General features: G+C 32.8%; 1 protein-coding gene across 2 annotated transcripts; it reads left to right on the forward strand.

The window, feature by feature from the left end:
* The first annotated feature begins 2,250 nt into the window (after positions 1-2,250).
* Positions 2,251-22,144, forward strand: LOC144355290 (folylpolyglutamate synthase, mitochondrial-like). Of its 2 annotated transcripts, none has more exons than XM_085495676.1 (12): positions 2,251-2,383; positions 11,495-11,570; positions 11,696-11,806; positions 14,427-14,545; positions 14,658-14,832; positions 15,192-15,356; positions 15,576-15,653; positions 15,861-16,005; positions 17,320-17,415; positions 18,976-19,126; positions 19,523-19,668; positions 20,293-22,144. In XM_085495676.1, exons 2-12 carry the CDS (start codon positions 11,550-11,552, stop codon positions 20,643-20,645), a joined length of 1,560 nt encoding a protein of 519 aa, XP_085351802.1. In that variant the 5' UTR covers positions 2,251-2,383; positions 11,495-11,549; the 3' UTR covers positions 20,646-22,144. The 2 variants fall into 2 exon arrangements, with proteins under 2 accessions (XP_085351802.1, XP_085351801.1); XM_085495675.1 differs by lacking the exon at positions 2,251-2,383 and adding an exon at positions 7,939-8,966.
* The last annotated feature ends 903 nt before the right edge of the window (positions 22,145-23,047 follow it).

The following is a 23,047-nucleotide window of genomic DNA, read 5'->3' on the forward strand; positions in this document are numbered from 1 at the left end:
AAAAACAGGTCAAAGGTAGGGGGTATTGCATTTTAATACGATGGCGCTTGTGTCATAGTGCCTTTTCAAGAACCAAAAACCTAATTATCTGTAATGTAATATTGTAATATTGAAGACGTTGAAGGTAGAACAGGTTAGCAAATATTTGTTCAGCTAAATTGTTCACTGTTGACCAGTGCCAGCTTTGTAAATCTTCTCTTAATATTATTAATTCTAAATGACTGTTTGATATTACCCCTCTGAAAGGTATAAAAGCATTTCTCTTGTTTATACTATTGTAACGTCGCTCTGATGCTTTTTAAATATAACGGAAATTACAATTTCTACTTCCGACATACCACAATAAACGAGTCATGTTTTCTACACCCATGTCGTCACACAACTGCAATAACTGTAATATTCGGTAGCTTTATATAAGGTACTATATCTGTGTGATGACGATAATTTTGGCGATTATCGAGATCATCACTTCCCTGAATAAAACCCCATAGTTCGGTCATAGAATATAATCTCTTTTAGTTTAGGTTGGACAGCATGATGATACCGCATACAATTGTCATTATCCATAGATTGTAATACAAAAGTAAGATTTGTATTATTACCAATTCTTTTCTTGGGATCGCAGAATTTTAGATTTTACACAATGATATCGTGAAGGCGATTTTTGATTAATGACACAAATCTGATATTATATCATAATGATCCTCTGTTTTTAATTCTGAAATATTTGTGTAATTGTCGTCGGATTAAAGTCTTTAGTAATAATGAGCAAATTACAATATTTAAGGTTTTTGTTACATGCATCGTTTCTGGATGTTATGAAAACGCCGAGAGGTAGAGATGGTAGTGGTAGAGATTTATCAGATATAATTCCATGTACATCTATTTTCTCTATCCATGTCATCTAAACCATCAAATAATTGCAGTGACGTTGAATGTGTTTGTGAAGTTTTGTGATCACCTGATTACAGCTGGTCAAAAAGATCGTATCAATGCTATTCCTAAATAAATGCATCATTTCAAAAAGCAGTTTTAACTGTGACAGTTTGCTCTCAGTTCAATCATTCTCTAACTGCCAACTACTTATTACAGCTTAATTGGAATGCCAACATACACAGAAGAGATGCCAATAGGCTACAATGTTGCGACCAAAATGAAATAACTTGTATTGTAGTTGAATTCAATAAATTTACCTAATTTTGAATTGCGCCAGTGACAGTATGCTTTTAGTAGATACTTTTGCAATCACTATGAAGATGTGTTCAGAGAAGATAAATTGTTGTGAGAAATGTAAATGCCTAATAAAAATGTTGCAGATCAAATACACATTATTAACAGTTGTGGAGTTTCATTACTCGTGATAGTTTAAATCTTATTCAACAACAAATATAGCAGTGAATCGAAGAACAATAATTACTCACGTTATGTGTGGATGGTGTCATAATAACGCATCAGAACGTAAATACGATAATACGAATAAAATAAAAGTAAGAAGATTGCAATTTTCAAACACAAACTTGTTAACATTTTCATAGCAATCAACATACTACGAATGTAAATTTTCAACAAGTTGCTTTTATTCCACTGTGGTTATGGCATATAGAGTTATTGATTGATAATCTTATATTAATTTTAGTATATATTACAGATTTCAATATACAGACTGGGAGACGAATATATGTAAACTGTCCATCACATATTTCTTAATTAGACCGTACATTTACTATCCATTTTCAGTTCTAAATTATAGGTATAGTTTTCTCTATTCCAACAGTTACACTGTTAAAATTATTAACCAATATATCGAATTGTATAATACTAATTACAGTGATGTAAAACGAGAAAATAATTATTTTTACTATAATTCAAAAAGAATCGATAATTCAAATTTTCTGGTTTCAAATAGAACACAACCTATTTATTATTTGGTATACACAAACTGTATGTTGGATGGCTATTCAATATTCACACATTTTATAGCTCTACGATGGTGTACAAGGCAGAAAAATGAATGTTATATTATACTACTGTTCTCACTGAGAGAGTTAGTGATACAATGTTACCAAATCCATTGTTGAACTATTTATAACGTCGTGTGTGTTTTGAGTGATTGATGAACATTATTTATTACTGTGTATATTTTCAAAGGTGCAACGAAGTGGTTACTGCATGCTATGCTATATAATATTCACTGTACCTTTGGATAAAGACATGTGATGAATAGCGCCACCAAGAGTTATTGGTGAAAGGGATTCAGTGTCAGTTCTTATCTGAAATCGATTCAACCAAATGTACAATACAGATGTACGCCTTGGAGATCCGATTTTTTACTATTGCATCCTGTTTCACTGAGAATTGATTGTCATAAAGGTTTACAAACACGGTGAGTGTTTAGTGATTTCACACGTGTTCTTTTCAGTTTAATTTTAGGGTCATTAAGGTGTGGATATAGCGTACACTGTTTACTGTGCCATTACACTGAATTTATGTGAAAATAATTTTACTAAAACAAAGACCTCAGTATAAATTGAATTAAGTTTGACTATATATATTCATTTACATATGTATCACTAGATGTACATGTCAATGTAGGCTGCTAATTATTCTGACTAAGATGTAATAAGACAGTCCTAACAATGACATACACGGACTTTACAATATTCCGGTTTCAGTTTTATTCAAGTATATGGCCATTTCTGTAAATAGTATTTTACTTAGTCATAATGTAGTCTACACTTTAACGTATTTTAACCAACATACCACGTCAAAACCAAAGTAAATTAAAGTAAAAAGTGAAAAAAACAGAAAATACGGCTATTACTAATGGAAAGAGTAGATCCACGCGAAAGATTTTCATTACTTAGATTACTTAAACGATGACGACACCGATGCATCAGACAAGGAAGCGAGTACAAGAATTCTGCTACTCGTCGATATCAGCGAAATAAACAAAGCCACAGTTGACACTGCATTTTTAATTGTCTATCCTCGGCAGTGTTTTTATTCCATTCACATAGCTTTACGAAGTTGATACAGATGAGAAGCCTAATATAGCTTATATGATTCAAAGGTATAGAGGAACAAGTTGGCACAAACTGGACAGTCATTGTAACCATTCAAATTGTATAATTGTGTTCATGCCTTCAGCACTATGAGGATGACTTGGAAGATTTCCATGATTAAGTGCCACAATTTCCGTTTTAGGATTTATTCGGTATAATAATACAAATAAACACCCCGACAGAGGTGAACATACAGTTGTATAGACCCTCTGAGCCCACTATCAACCACGGCTTCGCCTCGATTGACAATAATCTCATCGGGTCGCTAAAACTGTATGTTCACCTCTATTGTGGTGAACATTTGTATACTGTCTAAGTGTACATGCCGACTTTTTACAAACAAGCTAATCTTTCAGGTGTCTCTGATAAGAAATCGGAAAATCGACATTTTGATTTTGATCGGGGAATCATTTCTATGGACTTTATTACGGACAATGCATGGCGCATATTTCAAGCGTAAATTTTGCAGTGTGTTCTCATTCGCGGATCAAGTAATTTTTACAAGGCTCATCATTTTTGTTGTCAGGTGGTAATTATATAAATAATAATTTTGAATCATATACGTTATATTACGGTTCAAAGTGAGACAAATAACAAAGAATACGTCATCAAATCCATGAACAAATCTATTTGTCAAATTGCAAGAATATTTTAGTAGACATATTAGATCTATACAATTTAGCCAATATTTTGATAAAATTCAAACAGAGAAAAAATAGAGGTCGACACATACACACAGGGTAATCTTTTCATAGAGATAAGCTTCAGCTTGAAACATAAATATTTCATATTTGAAACGCTGGTACTTGGCATCGCTGTATTTAGACATTTGTGCAGCCTTAAGTGTTATTGTGTTAATTTCACTGTGAATAATGTATCATGCTATGGCCAAAGTACCAACTTATTAATTATGGCTATTTCATCCATAAAAATTGTAATAATATTTTTTTCCTTTTTACGATGATACTTATGTCGAAGTTTTTCTGACTTATCTACTTATCGTTTGAAATTGTATTGATATATAACATGTGTGTGACGCTCTCTGTCATTAGCCATCCATATTTTTGAAACCACATGAATGTATCTTTCTCTTGCAATATTTTATCAATCCCCGAAACATGTGTGAATAACGTCACCGTCATGAAAGTCAATATACGCACAGGAAACAGTAGAGCATGTCACAGCATGAAACACAATTTTGAAAAGTAAACATTATTCTTTTAATTATTTCATTCTCTATAAATTGGAAATGTTCTCCTGAAATGTTTGTGTAGTTTTATTAATCGATTCCATTCACTAAAACTGTATCAGATCAACATTTTTTTTCAGACAAATGCCAGTAAAAGTCTCATTCATGGCAATGCCAAAGTCGTTTTTTGTAAAACATGTATTATTATCGGTTATTATTGCAGCCCCAAAAATATGTTCATAATCATAAATATATATATATACACATACACATAAATAAATAAATAAATAAATAAATAAATAAATAAATAAATAGATAGACTGCGTTTGAAATAATATCCACCAATGTGTGGCATTTGTCAAATTCATCATTCAATTAAAATTGTAATTAGTCGCTATACTACCAATTATTATGTAGATCATGAGTCATAGATTCCAAAGTTATTTTTATTTTGTATAACAAATGTACATGGTAAAGTTCTTTCTCTTATACAATTACATTCTTTTATTATTAATCAATATATCAAACCGATTTTATGTATTTGAGATAGAAACGATTTAAAACGGGAAATGATTTTTTAAACATTATACTGCAATGTTATTTATCATGGTCATAAAAGTACTGTGTGCGTGATTTTAGATTATTAAAACAGTATGGATTAGTATTGCATGGCTCATTTACATAACCAAACAGAAGGCGAAGAGATCAAAGCAAGAAATATTTACGAGATATCAATTTACATAGATTGTCTGATGAGTGGAGATGTAGTGCCTAAACTAGAATTGAACACTGAAATCGATAACTTTAATTTTTGGTTAAAAAGAGAACAAAGCTTATTTATTATTTGGTCTACAAAGACTGAACGTTGGATTGGTATTCAACATTCACGCATTTTATAGCTCTACAATCGTTAGGCACCATCTTCTTCATCCCAATTTTAGAAATAGCACGATTCAACCCTTGATTCAAATTGTACAAGAAAGGAAACTGAATGATATATATCAGGCAACTGCTCTAATGTCGTTAGAGTTAGTGATACAACGTTGCGAAATCCACTGTTGAACTATTTATAACGTCGTATGGAAATAATAATGTTCTTAGACAAAAATTGCAGTGTAATTTTGCATGTTGCAAACTTCATGTATTACATTTCTGTGGCACACAGTATGCATGGTACCAGTGTATCACAATGCTTGTATGTTGCTTATGCCGTGATATCATATCAGGTAAGCCCCTATGCTCATTGTTGAGTCCCCTAATGCTTTTTCAAAAATTGTTTACATTTATGTTTCCTCCCTGAGACATGAACTTTATTCTTGACTTAATCTTACACAATTTTCCTCAGGTCTTGATCACGGTTGGATACGTTATGTATTTCGTTTCTCCTACGAAGGTTATGCAGGAATCAATATGTTTAGTCACATTAATTTGGACTCTATACAAAAATGCCTGATATAGAAGTGTTTTGTTTGATTGCCTTCAAACATGCGCTTAACTTCTCTGTTGCCTATCTCCACATAACCGTCCATGGCTTCATTGTGATGCCCACCCTAACACTTACAGTTTTATTACAAGTAAGGTGATGTGCTTCATTAGCACTTAAGCAAATATGTAAATGTACACAAACTGTAAGGTACTTGATTTTGCGGTGCAGCAGGTTCAATTGAAAACATTTCAACTGATTAATCTGAATCAAATAAGTCCTCTTCTTCGTATTTCCTTGTACATGTTCTGCATAGGCTTTGATATTATGGAATGGACGACAGTTATCTGATTGGCAATAATACCGTTAAAATGTTTATATATCATCTTACAGTTATGACATCTATACTTGTAGGCATATCTGAAATTCATCATATGAGGTTATACGAGGATACCTCAAAGTATGAACGAAGACAGACCGACGAGCAGCGGAGGTCGATGCGACGGCGTAATAACTGAGTCAGCGAATCAGCAAATCAGCGAACTTCTTCATATGAAAATATCTGCTTACAACTGTTTTTTAATCCGTGTCAAAAACGTGTAGAAAATGGTCATTCTGTGCACGTTTTCGACACGGCCTATCAGTCATCTCAAGTGCCAAGTCCATGAAATAAACAGTCAATGTCAGTAGAGTAGCTTAGGTATTAAAAATGGATTAAGTACGGGCAAACCAACTTCTGCATAGGTTTGTCTCTAAACGCATGCTTTTGGGTTTAATTCAGTCATATTTTTTGGACTCTGAAGCCCTCAAAACCTAATATTACACGTGAGAAAAAAGTCCGTCGAGATTTCTCGTTTTCCCCGTAAAAGAGATGCTGGCTGTTCCCTCTCTGGACTCCCTCCCGTCGTTTTCCTATTTTTAAAAACAGAGTCTGGCACAAAAATACACATGGCCCATTGGTAATGCACTGGGCCAGTGTAGGATTTATAATCTGGGTTTACGACAAGTTGGGCAATTAATGGTGAAGTTTTAATGGAAACATCTATAACATATCGAAATCGTGGAGTTTCGCGAAGCACAGAAGTAGACAAATTAAAAATATAAACTCAAAATTAAATTTTGTTTTAATATATGTTGATGCAATGCATTCTTTATGACACATACTGTGATGCTTATTTGACTGGGAGCACTGTCCACGGGCGGAAGTCGGCCATCTTTTCCACCCAACAGTTATTACTAATTTCGCCCAATGTCCCGCTTATATTTCATTTTAATCAACCGCATATCGCTTAACGAAACAAAACGAACATATTTTTATCCCTTTCTTCAAAATCACGGCACGCTGTAACTTATGAGAATGAATCCAATTTTTAGGACGAATACAATCAATTTCAGAAGTTCGCAAACAAAATCTTGAAATTGTATACTCTGTACACCTTTTCTGTGCGACTACCCCTCCCTCCCTCTAGGATAAAGATATAATATCGTGCAGTAGTCTTTTGCATCGCTTAACCTTTGTTGTTGATTTATCGTGCTGCCCCTCATCATCAAATAAATCCCTTACACTGTAACAAATGCCTAATTCCTCCAAAAAGTGTTTATAAAGCACAGTTCTACAATGCTTTATACAAATAAACAAGTAGATTATACACTCAATCACCTCTTAATTCCGGGACAGAAAGTATGGCGTAAATAATCTAGGGTAAATAAATGTAATAAACGAAATAAAATAAATTTATATAATTATAACCTCGTAAATATAGTACAGTATAGTATAGTAACTTCGACGCAAAATTACAAAAGATGATTGATTGAGACCCATCAATACTAATTAATACAAACAAAATTGTTTTAAATTTTTCACATTATCATATCATACATGTACTTCGGGTTAATTAAAGTTGTACGTTGACAATTTTTTTTTACCAAGTAAAAAATCTATACATTCATATATTTACCAATAACATCTCCGAAATCTTCTCGCTGACTAAAAAACAAAATGGCTACCGAAAGTACAAATATTGCAGTTGCGTAATCTTGCACATGTTACAGACACTTTAACTGGCTGTTGTTTTTTCCTCCTATATTACACATGTATAAACTATAACGAGAGTTCCTATGCGAGTTGTTCAGATCCCGCTGCAGCAAATTTATTGTAAAGGGCGAATAAAGAAAAAAATAATTATGAATGAAATAATACTAATAAAAACAATAATAATAATTTTGTTTTTAAATAAATTGAAAAAGTTAGGCCAACCAGGTTATTATCTTAATCATATTGTCATGTATTCTATCTAACTAGTATTTCCGATGAATACAAATCACTTTATCTTTCGGCATTTCTGTGTTGTAGTGTAATGTAGTTTTTATTAGGGAGATCTGTCTCATGAATTTACTGCTAAGATTGAAAACTGAAATCGATAATTTAGATTTGCTGAGTATAAATAGAGAAAAACCTATTTATTATTTATTAAACAGACTGAATGTTGGATGGCTATTCTATAATGGTTAGGTACCACCTTCGCAACCCAATTAGAAATTAGAAATAGCACGATTCAACCCTTAATTGAAATTGTACAAGGCGGGAAAATGAATGTTACATTATACATCTGCTTTTACTAGAAGAGTTACTGATACACTGATACTAAACTTTGTTGTTGAACTATTTATAACGCCGTGTGTATTGAAAGTGATTGATGAACATTATTCGCGTTTGGGTTCATTTACTTTTTTTACTCATTTGCATGTCGAAAATGGAATTACTGTGTATATTTTTAAAGGTACAACAAAGTAAACGGCGGGACATATGTAATAGTAGTAGAAAATGTATACTCATTTTTGCATATTGCAATATTATGGACAAATTAACATTTTGGGAAATTAATAACCTTTTTATTTTCTGTATTTACTGCATGCTATGCTATATAATATTGATCAAGACATGTGGTGATTAGCGCCACCAAGAGTTATTGGTGAGAGTTATTCATAGTGTCACGGTCACTTGTTATCTGAAATTGATTCAACCAACTGTACAGATGGAAATATATACTGAGTATATTGTCAAAGGTGTAACGAAATAAATGGTTGGACATATTTAATAGTAGATAATATTTGTAATGCTGGTTCTTTGTATCGCCGCATTTTGAACTGTGTGCAGCCTTAGGGGTCGTCAAACACATGAGGTTAATCCTTTCATGGGGTTAAGCATCAGCTTGGAACTTAAAAATATTCCATATTCGAAACGGTGCTGGTGTTTGGTTTCACCGTTTTATAACCTGTTGCAGCCTGAACTGTGAGTATGCACTGTGCATTAATGTCATTGGCATGTCGAATATGGAAATATCTAGTATATTTTCAATGGTGCAATTGTGGGAAATATGTAATAGTAGTTACAGTAAAATTATACGAATTTACGCTCATTGTAATACTATGTGTTTTTAAGTATTACTGTATGTACATGTCAATGTCGAATGTTAATTATTCTGACTAAGTTGAAATAATATTGAAATCGAAGTAAATTAATGTAAAAGAGAGGACACTAGCTTTTAATATTGGAAATACCAGAAGCGTCGGATTTATACAAATTGTAAATCTATAAATTGAAATTGGGTATGATGAACAAATCTATTGTCAAATTGCAAGTAAAGTTTAACAGAAATATTGGATCCATACAATATAACAAATACTATAATAAAATGCAAAAACAGACGGAAATTGGGGTAGATAATTGTTTTAAACCAGCACATGGGGTTTGTCTTTTCATGGATTGAAGCTTATGCTTGAAAGATCAATATTCCATATTTGAAATGCTGGTACTTTGTATCGTTGTATTAATTTGACGGTGAATAATTTCATCCATATTTTTTTTTACGGTGATACTAATGTCGACGTTTATTAGAGTGACTGTCATATTCTAAAACTGAAGCCATATTGGTCAAACGATAGTGATATATGCAGGAAAAAACAATTTGTATTTTTTTTTTTAAATATAGGGAGAGTATTTGTTTACAGCATGCATTATATTTGTGAACGATCTGATAGTTTAATCAATTATTTTAATATCCCAAAATGAGTAATGTTTCTATGAAATATTCATTGTTTGATTTAACCCAATCTTTACGAACGCTTTTGCTTTTATTAGTGTCGCAATCCAATGAAATATTAGTTCCGTAGAACTCTAGAAACCTGTCTGGAAACTGTCTTGAATTTGTGAAAAAATAATAAATGCACCTAGCCAATAATTTTGATGACCCATAATTGTCTTTTTATGTTTTTGGGAAACACAATTACATAGGATTACACATAGACCAGTTTGCTGTTTCGTATGAATTTAATCTTGAAAAAAGTATAGTCGCTACTGAATAAACACAAAAAAATAGTAGTGATCCAATGATATCTTACCATAATGACATGCGCTTCCATCCAGCTCCTCCCTATCCAGCTATATCAGGTTGTATTATCAGTCTAATAATGAATGTGTATCTGTCTTGTCATTGTAAAATATAAATGCAAAATAATAAATTTACAATCCTTTAGGTGCCAATTTTTGGAACCATCTATAAATATGGTCAGCCAGCTTGAAGTGGTTGTATTTATGTGAAAAATAAGATTCAGATGTGTTTTCCTGTCCAAAATATATGTTATTGCTTCCTCGATATGTTAAGTAAATAATTAGTTGTAAAATGTCTGCATTGCCAATAGCCGAACATCACTTAAAATTAAATTGTGAATGAGTTTTCAGCATCTTGGGGTATCATCAAGTCATTAAATCGAACGTTAACGTCAAAATTATGATATGCACACATGATCTCGAGTTGTTCTCTGTATAGCAAATTGATCTCAGCTTTTTAAATTTGTAAGTATTTTAATTAGGTTGCCCCTTTGGTCAAGTGAACGCCAAACATGATAGCAGTACTGGAACAGAAATAAATAATAACTTGCTTATATCGGTACGGCGCGATATGCCAGGTTTCGATCAGCATAACTCGTGAATGATGTGACTTTAGGGATGTATTTGTTGTCCAATTACTCACAATTTAAATTAATTTACGAATCATTTCAACTGTGTCCTGCTGATAGTATTCAATGCAGTTGCATCATTGCCTTCAATATAATGTTGATGTGTAGTTCTTAGTTAAAAAGTTGTAATTGTGTTGCCATCTATGTGTCCCTAATTAATAATCCTTAGCACTACCTGCACTGTGGTCAAATTACACAATTGTAAACATTTGTCTTTTTATTTGGTATGCATAAATCAAAAGGCATTTTCAATTTTTAGCTCCTCGATCTATTTCAGTTGTTCACATTATTTTGGGGTTTAGCAATCATTAATGATTATACTTCAAGAATACATCGACTGTACAAGTTAATATTGATAAACAAACAGGTCAACGATGCCACCTTCGAAATTACAGGCATTCAACACTTTCTCGTTGCTATAGAAATCCAATCCACATCTATACGAACATGCAATTGCCTGATCCTTGAATTTTTCTTGAAATTTTCATACATAGTGTTTTCAGTTATGAATGAATAAAATTCCAAAAATGTATGATTCTTGGTGCGCCTATCATTTTACCACCAGAAATCCACAAAAATATGCCTAATAACTGGCCTCAATAAACACTGAAATGCAACACCCATCTATTGTGATCCAAAACACATAGCGCAGCCAGGCTGTGTGCTTCCACTTGACAAGAAATTATAGTAAGATATACTCGATAACTTATCGGAAATATATATTAATCAGTGTACGCTGTAAGTATTCACCGTTATTGGACAGTTGACTATAACATTATACTAATATGCTTTTCTTCAAAGAATTCTAAAAAGAAAAAAAAAAACAATACGGTGTGGATCATATAAACGGTGAGCAATGTTGGAAGAAAATTATATGGTAAGAATGCTTTTCCAAATATCTTGCAAATGTATATTCGTTTCTTTGAAATGCATTCATCGACAATACAGGCAAATTTGGTTCATGCAATTAAACATAATACTCTATCATATATTAATTGATAGGAAGCCGTGAGGTTGTGTAATGTGCCATTGCCAAAAACAGTAGATTACGACTGGTATGTGAATGACAATATTGGACAGTTTAGAGACAGTCTTAAAAGTATTGATATATCAGTGAGTATTACTGATTCAGTAGAAGTATCATTGTATCCTACTACACTGTAAATCGTAAAAAGCACTTTCATGTTTTTATTAAAACACACAGTTTTAAATACAAAGCCCACTGTTGTAATTAACAACATCTGAATTATATTATAAACACCTATATTTCTCGCAAAACAGTAATGTTTTAGGATTTATAGAAAAGTGTTTTTTGGGAGTTATTGAAACACTTTTTGATAAAATTAAAAGACATTTTAAACACACAAAAATACACTTTTGAAAATAAACAAAACTGGGGGTAAATAAATGTGTGATTGAATGTGTTTTAATGGTAGGAAACTTATGGTCTAATGCATCCAATTTAATGCAAACAGTATTAACAAATTTGAATTAAAATTCCAGGGAATAATATGGTATATATACCAACTAGGTGAAGGTGATGTACTTCAACGCACATTGAAACGGTCATGACATTACCTTCGGAAAATAGTTTTATGTCAAGCTCCAAGTTGTGGATGAATTAATTGTATGCGTGCCTATATGGACTTACCAACCTATAGTAGAACTGAAACTTGATACATATGGTGAATACACGTGATACATTTTGGGCCGAAATTATGCAAACGAGAAATAGGTGCATTCTTTAGCTAATGCAAAATATTGGTGTTTATAAAACATGTTATATATCCTTGTGAGATTACAAGTTTTACGATGGGTGTTGACCTATGAAATTTCAAAACAGTGCGACATAGTAAAATAGGTAGGACCCATTTGGTACGCCGGAATTGGTTAAGTGTGGCGATTTCGCATTTGTGGGGTGAATGGATATTTAAGAAAATACTTGAAGTGTGATGAATAGCGATTAGCATTGTGCTGACATTAGTTTGGTGTCTTCGATAGGATATAAAATCAGACGCACACTTTTTAATATTTTGTTCTCTGTTGGCCCTTAAAAAGGCAAGAAAATAATGTATTTAGAAACAGTTTATTTGTCTTGTACAATGCTCATCAACAAGGGTGGAAGCGTGTAAATTGTTGACGACTGTTCTTAAGAGGATAGAGAATTTTAACTTGGTGTTAGGGAAAGAGACAGAAGAGGTTTTGATTATGTGAAATATATGTTTAATATGTCGTACAAAATACTGAGAAGTGTACACTACATTTCTGATCATTTCACCATTTTATTTTCAATTTAAAGAAAGAAACACTGTGAAACATGTATTATTATAGTTTTAAGGCTACATATTTATAAGACGATTACCGGTGTCATAATGCTCAAAAAAGGCAGTATTATCTATGTGTCTTATGGTAGAAAAAAAACTTAAAACGCCTTTTTCTTGTCAAAAGAATATCTATGTTTGGTGCATCGGACTATTGTACATTTTCGGCATTGTTTGCACTTCAAGATAAATATACACGAATATATAAATCACGATTCACCAAACGTCGCAAGGACCAATCACAAACAAGAACATGTATAGGATTTTCTGTCTAACATATATGCTTTCGTGCACCGTATAATCACATATAATCGTGTGTTTTCTACTGACTTTCTGTTCCGGTCGGTATTTAAATTAAAAAAATTAAAACAGGGTACTAATGCTAACTACAGAGATATCTGTTGTTAATATACGATGCAACAAAACTTAAAGCACCATCAATAATAGTAAGCATGGCTGTGCGTCTCGGTATTAAATTTAGGCAGGCTATTACATATAGCATTCAACAACTTTTGGCTTTATGTAACCAAAAATTACATTGGCCGGATGTTTCATCAATCAGTTAAGAGACATGAATATTTTTTAAATATACTAAGGGACTGAACATAAAGTACACAGGGTAGGCCGGTGATTTGTGAGAGTCGTGTGTATAAAATATATGACCCTTCACAAACATTTGCATGAAATTTGCTGACCTCTCTTTCGAATAGTGCATGAAAAACTGTGACCCTCCCCTTCTAAGTGTAAAAAAGTACAAAATGTATTACAACTGTATATACATACTAATTGATGCTCTACTACACAGCTTAGAACTTTTCTACACAATCAGTTAGCCCATCATTCACACATTCTCATTGAGAAGAATGTATGAATGTATGATACTGTATATGTACCGTGTAAATACGAAATACACATAATGGTTATAAATCCGACTGCAAGACTATATAACATACATAACTATACATAAGTTAGGTTTATAACATTTCATTCAATGCAAATACGAATGCTGAATGTTGAGGCAACACAATCAACTTGACTGTGCATACAATCTTTTACTGTGGTGCCATGAGGTTTGCATTGCATAAACAATTGCGACCCTCCCTTAAAATGCACAGATTACCGTAGCCTTCCCGCAACACTTGCACGAAAATCAGTGACCACTCTTCCAAAACACAGATCTACCCCTCCTGTACGTTCTGTCCAGTCCCTAGAGAGAAAATAAAAAAACATTTCATTTCATCATTATTAATATTAGTTTGATAGCAAACCATAATTGTGTATGCTAAGTGGGAGAATCAATATTTAATGCAGTTCTTGGTAGACAAAAAACAAGAATTGTGGGTCAGTTCTAAATCGTTTCCCAATCTAATATTATTCTAATTTGTAACATGTTATTGTTATTTTGTTGTCAGCTTGATGATTTAGATGGTTTGAATATCATTCACGTAAGCGGCACAAAAGGCAAAGGGTCCGTGTCTGCTTTCTGTGAAAGTATATTACGAGCAAATGATTTAAAAACTGGATTTTTAAGGTGAGCAGCAACTTTTTAACATGTACATCTGAATGCTACTGAACCTATTGTAGATATGTTTTGTTTCATCTTCAAAGTTCTGTTAATATATGTTATTTTGTTTACATTCCAGCTCCCCGGCTTTGATAGAACACCGTGAGAGAATACGTATCAATGGTTTACCTTTGACAAGGGAAGAGTTCATTGAATATTTCTTCCATGTGTACAAAAAAGTAGACAATCCGCAGATTTTAAATGGGCAAAGACTCATAGCGATGACTGCATTTCATGCGTTTATACAAAAAAGGGTAATGTTCAAAGTTATTGCTTTTAGACGACCTGTATATGTGAGATTAGTTTCACAATTAAATATATAGTTATACTACTCTACTTATTGTAGGTACGATTTTAACTTTCGATAGCAGACAGTTTTCGTTTTCCATTCGTTTTCGTCGTTGGCATTTACTAGAAATGTACTCGTTATTTGTTCTAACAGTCTACTCCTTACTAACGATCCACACGACATCTGCGGTAAGTTTATACACTGGGTGGTCACAGATCTCACATTTAAAGACGCTTAACTTTTTGTAGTTTATTAAAAATCATAGGTTTTTACGTAATTTAAGTTATTTTATTACATTTTCGTTTTTTGTAATTTTATGTGCAGGTTGATGTTGTTATTATGGAAGTTGGTATTGGTGGGACATATGACTACACTAACGTCATTCGACGTCCTGTAGTAACTGGCATAAACCTCATTGATTTCGATCACACAAAGTACTTGGGGGACACTCTAGATAAAATAGCTTGGCATAAAGCAGGTATATGCAAGGTACGCAAATTGTACAAATATTTTCTGACTGCTTTTTTTCATAATATAAATAACACGTATTCGTGACGACAACAATGAATATGGAGCACAAAATTAGTATGCAATACAATATTTCTCAAAATTTGTGTTTACAAATATGTCAGAGTATTGAGAATATATAATGTATAAAGTGGATGAATACATTTTAACTCGTTTATTCCGTTAAATGTTTTAATTCAGCCTGGTAGACCAGCGTTCACAATAACACAATCTAAGGAGGCCATGGACACCATACTCTCTAGAGCCAAAGAGCTAAAAGTAAGTCGTATTATACGAATAAATAAGCGAGGTTACAGTTCTGCACAATATTTCTACCAGTACTATTGTTGTTCAATATTCAGTTAGTCCCCAAACGATCTAGTATTGCTGAACGTAGACATCTTAAAAGGCGTGTAAGTGTCAATGGACCACTTGAGTTTTTCAATTGTAGTGAACCAGTAGAAATGTACACACGTATCTTTACAGGCACCGATCCAGCTTGTACCTGAATTGGATGAATACGACTGGCAAGGGCATCCAATGAAGCTTGGTATAGCAGGAGATCATCAGAAACGCAATGCATCTTTAGCAATACAGTTATGTAGAGCGTGGATGGAAGAGCATACATTAAGTAAGTACTGTTTTTTATTTATTTATTTATTTTTTTAGAATGGTGTTTTGAGTAATTGTTTCAAGAAAGAAACTAATAAAAGTTATCCTCGATTGCCATAATCATAATCATAGCGATCTAAGTTCGTATGATTCTTCAGGCGTTATTTACACATAACTTTTACCTATAATGGTTATTTATAAACTGGTATACACACAACAGCATTACCGATACATACAATTATTATGAAAATGCATAATACCATTATGTTAATATTGTCATGTGTTATACAGTGCATGACCATTGAACGTCATATTTAATCTCGATCAAAGAGGATTATGGTTTGTTTATACGTTTTTTTTTTTGTCTATCTGTTTTACAGAGTGTCAGTTAGCTGTATAACGAAACAAGTTTTTGACGATTAAATTATCAGAAAGTTTATCTCATATATCAAGAATGCAATGAGACGATTAAATAATATTTAACATAAACAAAATCATAAATACAACGATAAAATAAAATACGTACATGTCAACTGATGTAGCATACACACGGCGTTCTAGTATTTAAAATAGATACAAAGACATATATAATTGAACTATATAACATATTTAATATTGCGTGGCTGGATTACTATATACAATGTATGCTTGTAATCTGAGTTTAGTAACTCTTCGATGAAACATATTATCCATATGCATACATACACAAAAGTAATAATATTTAAAACGCTGCAGACAATATATGCCATCTAAACAATGACTTTTCTGAAACAAATCCGATCCGGTAAGAATTGTATACTTTGTTGTATGCAATGATGACACTAAAAATAAAAAGCACAAGGAATATGTGCAAAATCACTCACCGTGTTTTTAAGTTGCCCAGTCAATCATCTATGTAACTAATTAAAATACACAAAATACAAACTTGATCATAACAATAATGCCATACGGTCGTCCTATGCTGGTCTTATATGTTACCTTGTATCTTTCTCTTCCTGGTTTAAATTATGTTGCTTGATGCACTTGTTTTATAGATCATATTAGATTTTTCGTGTGTTCGACTTGTGAGTGTATTTCAATATATGACTTTTAATGATTAATATGGAAGAGTATGTTATTTTTACTTTACCAACTTGTCTTTTGATTATGTTGTTTCATACATACACATAAACTGAAACCATTGTAGCCTTCAACTCCTATGTTGCATAGTCACACGCTGAATAACCTTTAAACAAAGGACAGGCATAGGTCTCAATTGGACGTATATATTCTATGTAAAATGCAATATAATGCTACACTATTAATGTCATAACCATAACATTATCTTTGTTAGGCAACACCAGTTTTGAAAATATAAAGACCAATGACACTTTGAAACATAGTTACCCAACAGCTCCAGCATTCAAGTTATCAGATGCATTTATAGTCGGTGAGCAAATGATTTTTTTTTATTTCAGCGAATATATATTACTTTACTTGCATAATGTATTAAAAAACGTGAAACTGATATCAGTGCTTTAAATTTAAAATGTATCTCCACCATATTGCATTTGCCTATAATATGTGTGTACACTCTGCATTGTTAAGAATTTTATTAAACTACGTACAATGATACGACTTTACCCAGAAATGTAGCTTACTGCAAATCACTCGTTATGACTGCAAATGTTGCAAATGGACGTGAATGACTTGTAAACAACACTCAGTGAACAAACTAAGTTAATTCCTGCCCTATATGACAATTCAAACTATCTCACATATCTATGTAATGACTTAATGGTTTCAGGATAAAGATTTCTTATATGGGAGTTGTTTTAGATGTGGTTCCCATTGTATTATTGATTGGGTCCTGTATCTACACGTAAATATAACCTCCCAAATATCACTTTATACTTATTACAGTTTAGCAGATATCATATGGTGCCATTTCAATATGGACTGTTTGGAGCTACAACTGCTCCTTTTTTTATTAAATAATCACAAATTGGTTGCATGATGTCCCCTATGTTTTATCAGTGGCCATGGCGTGTACTTTCGTTCTCATTTTGCTGGTAACGCTTATGAATTATTGGAACCAAATCAAAAATGATTCCGTTTGTTCAAATGATAATGTCTTATTATATCTGAGGCCATTGGTTCGCTCTATAATGCCTGGATATACTGCGATGGTTCTTTGCAATACCAAGCAAGAGATGAAAGCTTGTTATTACCTTGTTATGGTTCTTGGCGGATAGGTACATTTTGGAAGATAAAACGTGCTTCAAAACATAGTCGCCTACTATGTGAGAGTTGTATTGTTTTTCCCAATAATTAATTGTCGATATATTCAAGCCATGCTTGTTTTCATGCATGCATGCAGACCGGTACTTGTATTTACAATTTTCAGTTAGGTCCCATTTTATAATGTTTTGGGCTAATATTGGAATATGTTAATTTGGTGATGTCAAGTTATCCATACAGTACTTTGTAAGTTTAGCTGTTATTTATTTGTTTGAGTCAGTTGTCAATGTGGAGACATTGCTCTACCACTGTGATACATAATACAGAATTACATATAATTACATTACATATATGTTTATACTAAAATAAAAATATTTCCAATATGTGAATGTACAAACGACAAGCCTTATAATCAACAATGTATCTTGTATTATATACGTGATTCGATATCAATTCTGCCTGTAAAGAGTTTTCCAAAAATGCCATGGGAATTTTGTTATAGTGAAAGCACGTCGTTTCCATATGTACAGTCCCGATGTCAAATGCTTTTTGATTAACACCAAATTTGGGGGATCTGATGAAATAAAAAACAACAACACAATTTGATGGTCAGACTAAGTTACTGGTCGTGTTGCAATTCAGTACTTAATATTTCATATCGTATCATACAAGAGTGATTTAGTCATCCATATATGTTCTTAGAAATCAAACCTTGAATTAATGTGTAATCTAAATAATTCACTATAAATGTCAACTTTTCGCTGAACAGGTCTTCGAAACTGTCAGTGGCCAGGACGTACACAGATTATAAAACGTGAAAACGTGACGTACTATTTAGATGGTGCTCATACACCTATTAGTATCAAGGCTTGTGCTGAATGGTTTAAAGAAGCAGCAACAGAAGAAGAAACGTTGCTAGGGTAAGTAGAGTAAATATCAGCTACAGCTACATTTTTACCGTTCACTCAATGGTTCTTAGAAAGTTTTTAATAATACATATTGACAGGCTTGACAAATAGTAACTTTGTATAAGTCGTCGTAATTAGCCAACGAAACCTTGTTAAAAGTGAAACATCTGCGACTACGTTTTTTGCGTGAAACAGTGTACCACTTTCTACCTGTAATGCGTACAGTTCCCTCGATCTATGTAACGAGACATTTGAAATAGTAGACTCGATGGTGAATGAAAATAAAAGACAAGTCTCGTAGCTCGCTCGCGCTCAACGAGATCTCGTCGATTAAAATTCGCATATTCAAGTGTCTCTTCATAACTATGATGTTTCAATCGCACTTTGTTCTACAACTTGTTTTTAAAGGAGTCGTTGTGTTAAAGTGGTGCTGTTCAATGTTACCGGAGATCGTGACCCAAGAGAATTAATAGAAACGCTACATCATTGTAACTTCTCTTGTGCTACCTTCTGTCCAAATATCGTTGATATCAACTCCAAACAACCATTATTGGGTGAGCGATCACTAAATTGTTCTCTTTACACGGATCTTGGACCAATATTTTTCCAAACTACGAGTAAATGTAACAATAGTATTACTTATTTCGAAAAACAAAAGCTACCCTTGAAGTAGTAGATTATAGTGAGGAGGTGATTGATACAAACCAAAATACAAAATTTGAATTTACCTGTGGCTATTTGTTTTTCGAAATATCAGTACAAAATATACAAAGAAGTCAAAATTCATGGATGTTGTAATTGGATAACTACATCTTCAATAAGAAAAGGCATTGAACAAGGTCAATCTGTTTTGCATTGCCATATCAGCATTCCTGCTAAATAATGATATAACACATGACCTCGCTATATTAGTCAGTTCAAATGCATGGTTATTTGCATTTAGTGTTTGTTAAACATATATTAAGTGACATCGATTGTTACCCAGGACCTGCAGGTTATCACTATTAGGGTGCATATGCCATAACTACTATTAACATTTTTATGTTCATAAAACAAAATATCTACACTACTTTGGATCTGGTCGATTGCTACAGAAAATGTTTCTCTGAGATTTAATGTACTTCTGTTTAAGATCGCATTTCTCTATATAGGCCATGTTTCACCATTTTATATTCTAGATGTAGAATGTAAAATGCCATTAGAGTATGCTAATGATGTGTGTGAAAAGAACAGACAAGTGTGGAAGATTTTAGACGAGAAAGTAGAACTTGATTCACTCTCGCCATTACCAGCGCGTCCTCCGAGAATTGAATCAGATACTGCCCCAAGATTTGATTGTGTTAAGCATGCTCTACAGTGGATATCATGTGGAAAAGATTTACGTATGTCTAAACCAAGATCCGAAGATCCAACACCATTACAAAGTATCGTGGAAGCAGACCATGTACAGGTTCTTGTCACCGGAAGTTTATATTTAGTTGGTTGTGTTATCAAAGTTCTTGAACTTTACGAAGATGAACATAAACGATGACACATATGAATGTTAAACGCAATTATTAGCGATTTTAAACAGATTCTTAGATTTTAGATTTATTAATGACAATGGCTAGTTTTTGAATGTATGTTAACACTGTTGTATAGCTAGTAACCTTCTACGAAACGAATAAAAAAGTTGTTGTTATTTCACGTGCATGGCAATAGCGAGCGTAGCAAAAGCGGCCTAAGGACTGTGTGACAATCGTTACTACTGACAATGTCAGCTCACCAAGTTTTTCCTCCATCATACTAATGCACAAACAAAATCCCATTATATCTATTCAGGGAAAAATTGTATATGTTCCTTATAAGCGTGTAATTTGTTTATTAATGTGCGTCTCAACAGTTAGACGGACTACAGTTACAGAACTAGGCCATACATACAAATTCTTGGATCCATTTTTCAGATAACAGAGAAAGAAGAAAACATCGAATAAACATCAGAAAACACTGAATCCCGGAGAAAAAAAAAACAATCTAGAAAGTCTTACACGATCACAAGTACACGATCGTATTCACCTATATCTTGCCTATATACAAATATACATAATGTCATAGTTACGTGCATGTCAGATGGTAGAAAATTCTCGTTATACCTTAATGTGGCGCATGTGAAAAAGCTAATTTCATGTTTCACATACTGGGAATAATTTAAACTGACTCAGTAAGGAGACGTGTCAAAGAATATCAATGAGTGTATATTGTCAGTTACTATTAGATATAGATATTAGTTGCAACACTAGAATCGAATGGGTATTTAGCATTCATTATTTATTTATTTTATAACTCTAAAACTGCTAAGCATCATACCTTACATCCCATTTGCAGAATCCTTACGATTTTCTTCTCTATACTCTTTTCTAATTGTTATGAACACGTATTAAGTGGAACATGAATGATACAGTACATCGTAATTTTACTCAAGGGGTTCGTGATATAGTTACAGTATGACTAATTTTATTGTTCAATTGTTCATAACAACATCCGTGATTGTTAGTGCGATTGTTAGAGCTAACGTTATTAACATTTCCTGTTTTCTTTTATTTAAATATTATTTAAACTCCGTAATTTCAATCAATTGTCGTTGAATATCACGTTCATTTAAGTCGTAAAACATTGATTTATGTAATTGGAGATGTATGATTTGTTATTTATAATAGTTTTTAAAGAAAATGTATATTACTTTATAGCTATATTTAATTATGATTGTTTGATTACAATTACTATTTGTTCTTCAGTATAATATCTTTGTTCAAATGTACCGCGGGATATTTATTTGTTTTGACTTGCATGAACTTTATAATGTTCAAGTGCTGAGATTTATTTCAAGAATATGATCATTACTTCATAATTTAGTAAACGTAAATGTAATTGATACCGTAAATACCATATCAGAGACAAATACATATTAATATAGAAGGATAATATCGAAAAAAAATATTCGAAAAGTATAATTTAGCAAATGTGTAGTAAATAAAAAAAATTAAACAGACTTATATTTGTGTCATGTTGTTATATTCATTGAATTTATTTATCGAGGGGAATGTTTGGCATCTGGAAATTTGCGAATTCTTTAATTTCCTCGTGGTTATATTCTTTAGGTGACCTGATGGTTTTCTTTTTTGTCACAATACTTGTTCCCAGGCAAAAATAATGTTTTATTCATTCTCATAAAAAACGAGACACTAACTACACACCCGTGAAATATCATACTCAGTTTGTTCAGTTGCGTTATATGTGAAGATTGCATATGTAAATATTGTCAACTAACACAACCAATGCAAATCAATGCATACAATTCGACGTGCATATGCATAAACTGTTATTCATCAGTATACTGCCACGTGTAATGTTCATATTGAGTTTGCGCAAAAACGTCTATTCACCGTCTATGCCTAAGAAACAGTTCACGATCTACACCAGTAGCCCACCATGTTTATATAATATGTTAATACAAAATACCGTGTGAAAGAAATTCAAATTTTGTGATGTTAGTTTTAGAAAAAAACTGGCTGGCAGTTGATTCAAATTTAATCAATATCAAATTAAAGAATGGACATGCATATGCTAACCACTTTCGTTATGTCTTTGAAAAAAGAAACGAAACGAAACCACAGAACCACACAATTTACAACGCCCAGAACGAAAGTTTTATTCATTCGAACCTATGAATTAACCGACACTGTCATAGGCCTGTTGATTTATTACGGATAGACCAGTATTCGGCCCCATGGACCTAGAGGTCCTAGTATTGCCTTCGTCAACCAACCACACGAATAAATCGACAGGCCTCTGGCAATATTATCCCAAATTTGTGGATTTACTCCACTCAGATGTTACCTACAAAAAAAAAACTCGCAAAGTTCGTTTCTCCTTGTTAGTTTCATCCAACATTTG

Source organism: Saccoglossus kowalevskii, chromosome 22, assembly GCF_978046115.1.
Source record: "Saccoglossus kowalevskii chromosome 22, keSacKowa6.1, whole genome shotgun sequence".
NCBI lineage: Eukaryota > Metazoa > Hemichordata > Enteropneusta > Harrimaniidae > Saccoglossus > Saccoglossus kowalevskii.

Excerpts from the sequence above, each read along its gene's own strand:
- LOC144355290 (XM_085495676.1), top strand. The coding sequence starts at position 11,550 with ATGTTGGAAGAAAATTATATG. Across the intron at positions 11,571-11,695 it reads TGTTGGAAGAAAATTATATG|GAAGCCGTGAGGTTGTGTAA; the intron begins GTAAGAATGCTT and ends ATTAATTGATAG. Across the intron at positions 15,654-15,860 it reads CTAGAGCCAAAGAGCTAAAA|GCACCGATCCAGCTTGTACC; the intron begins GTAAGTCGTATT and ends GTATCTTTACAG.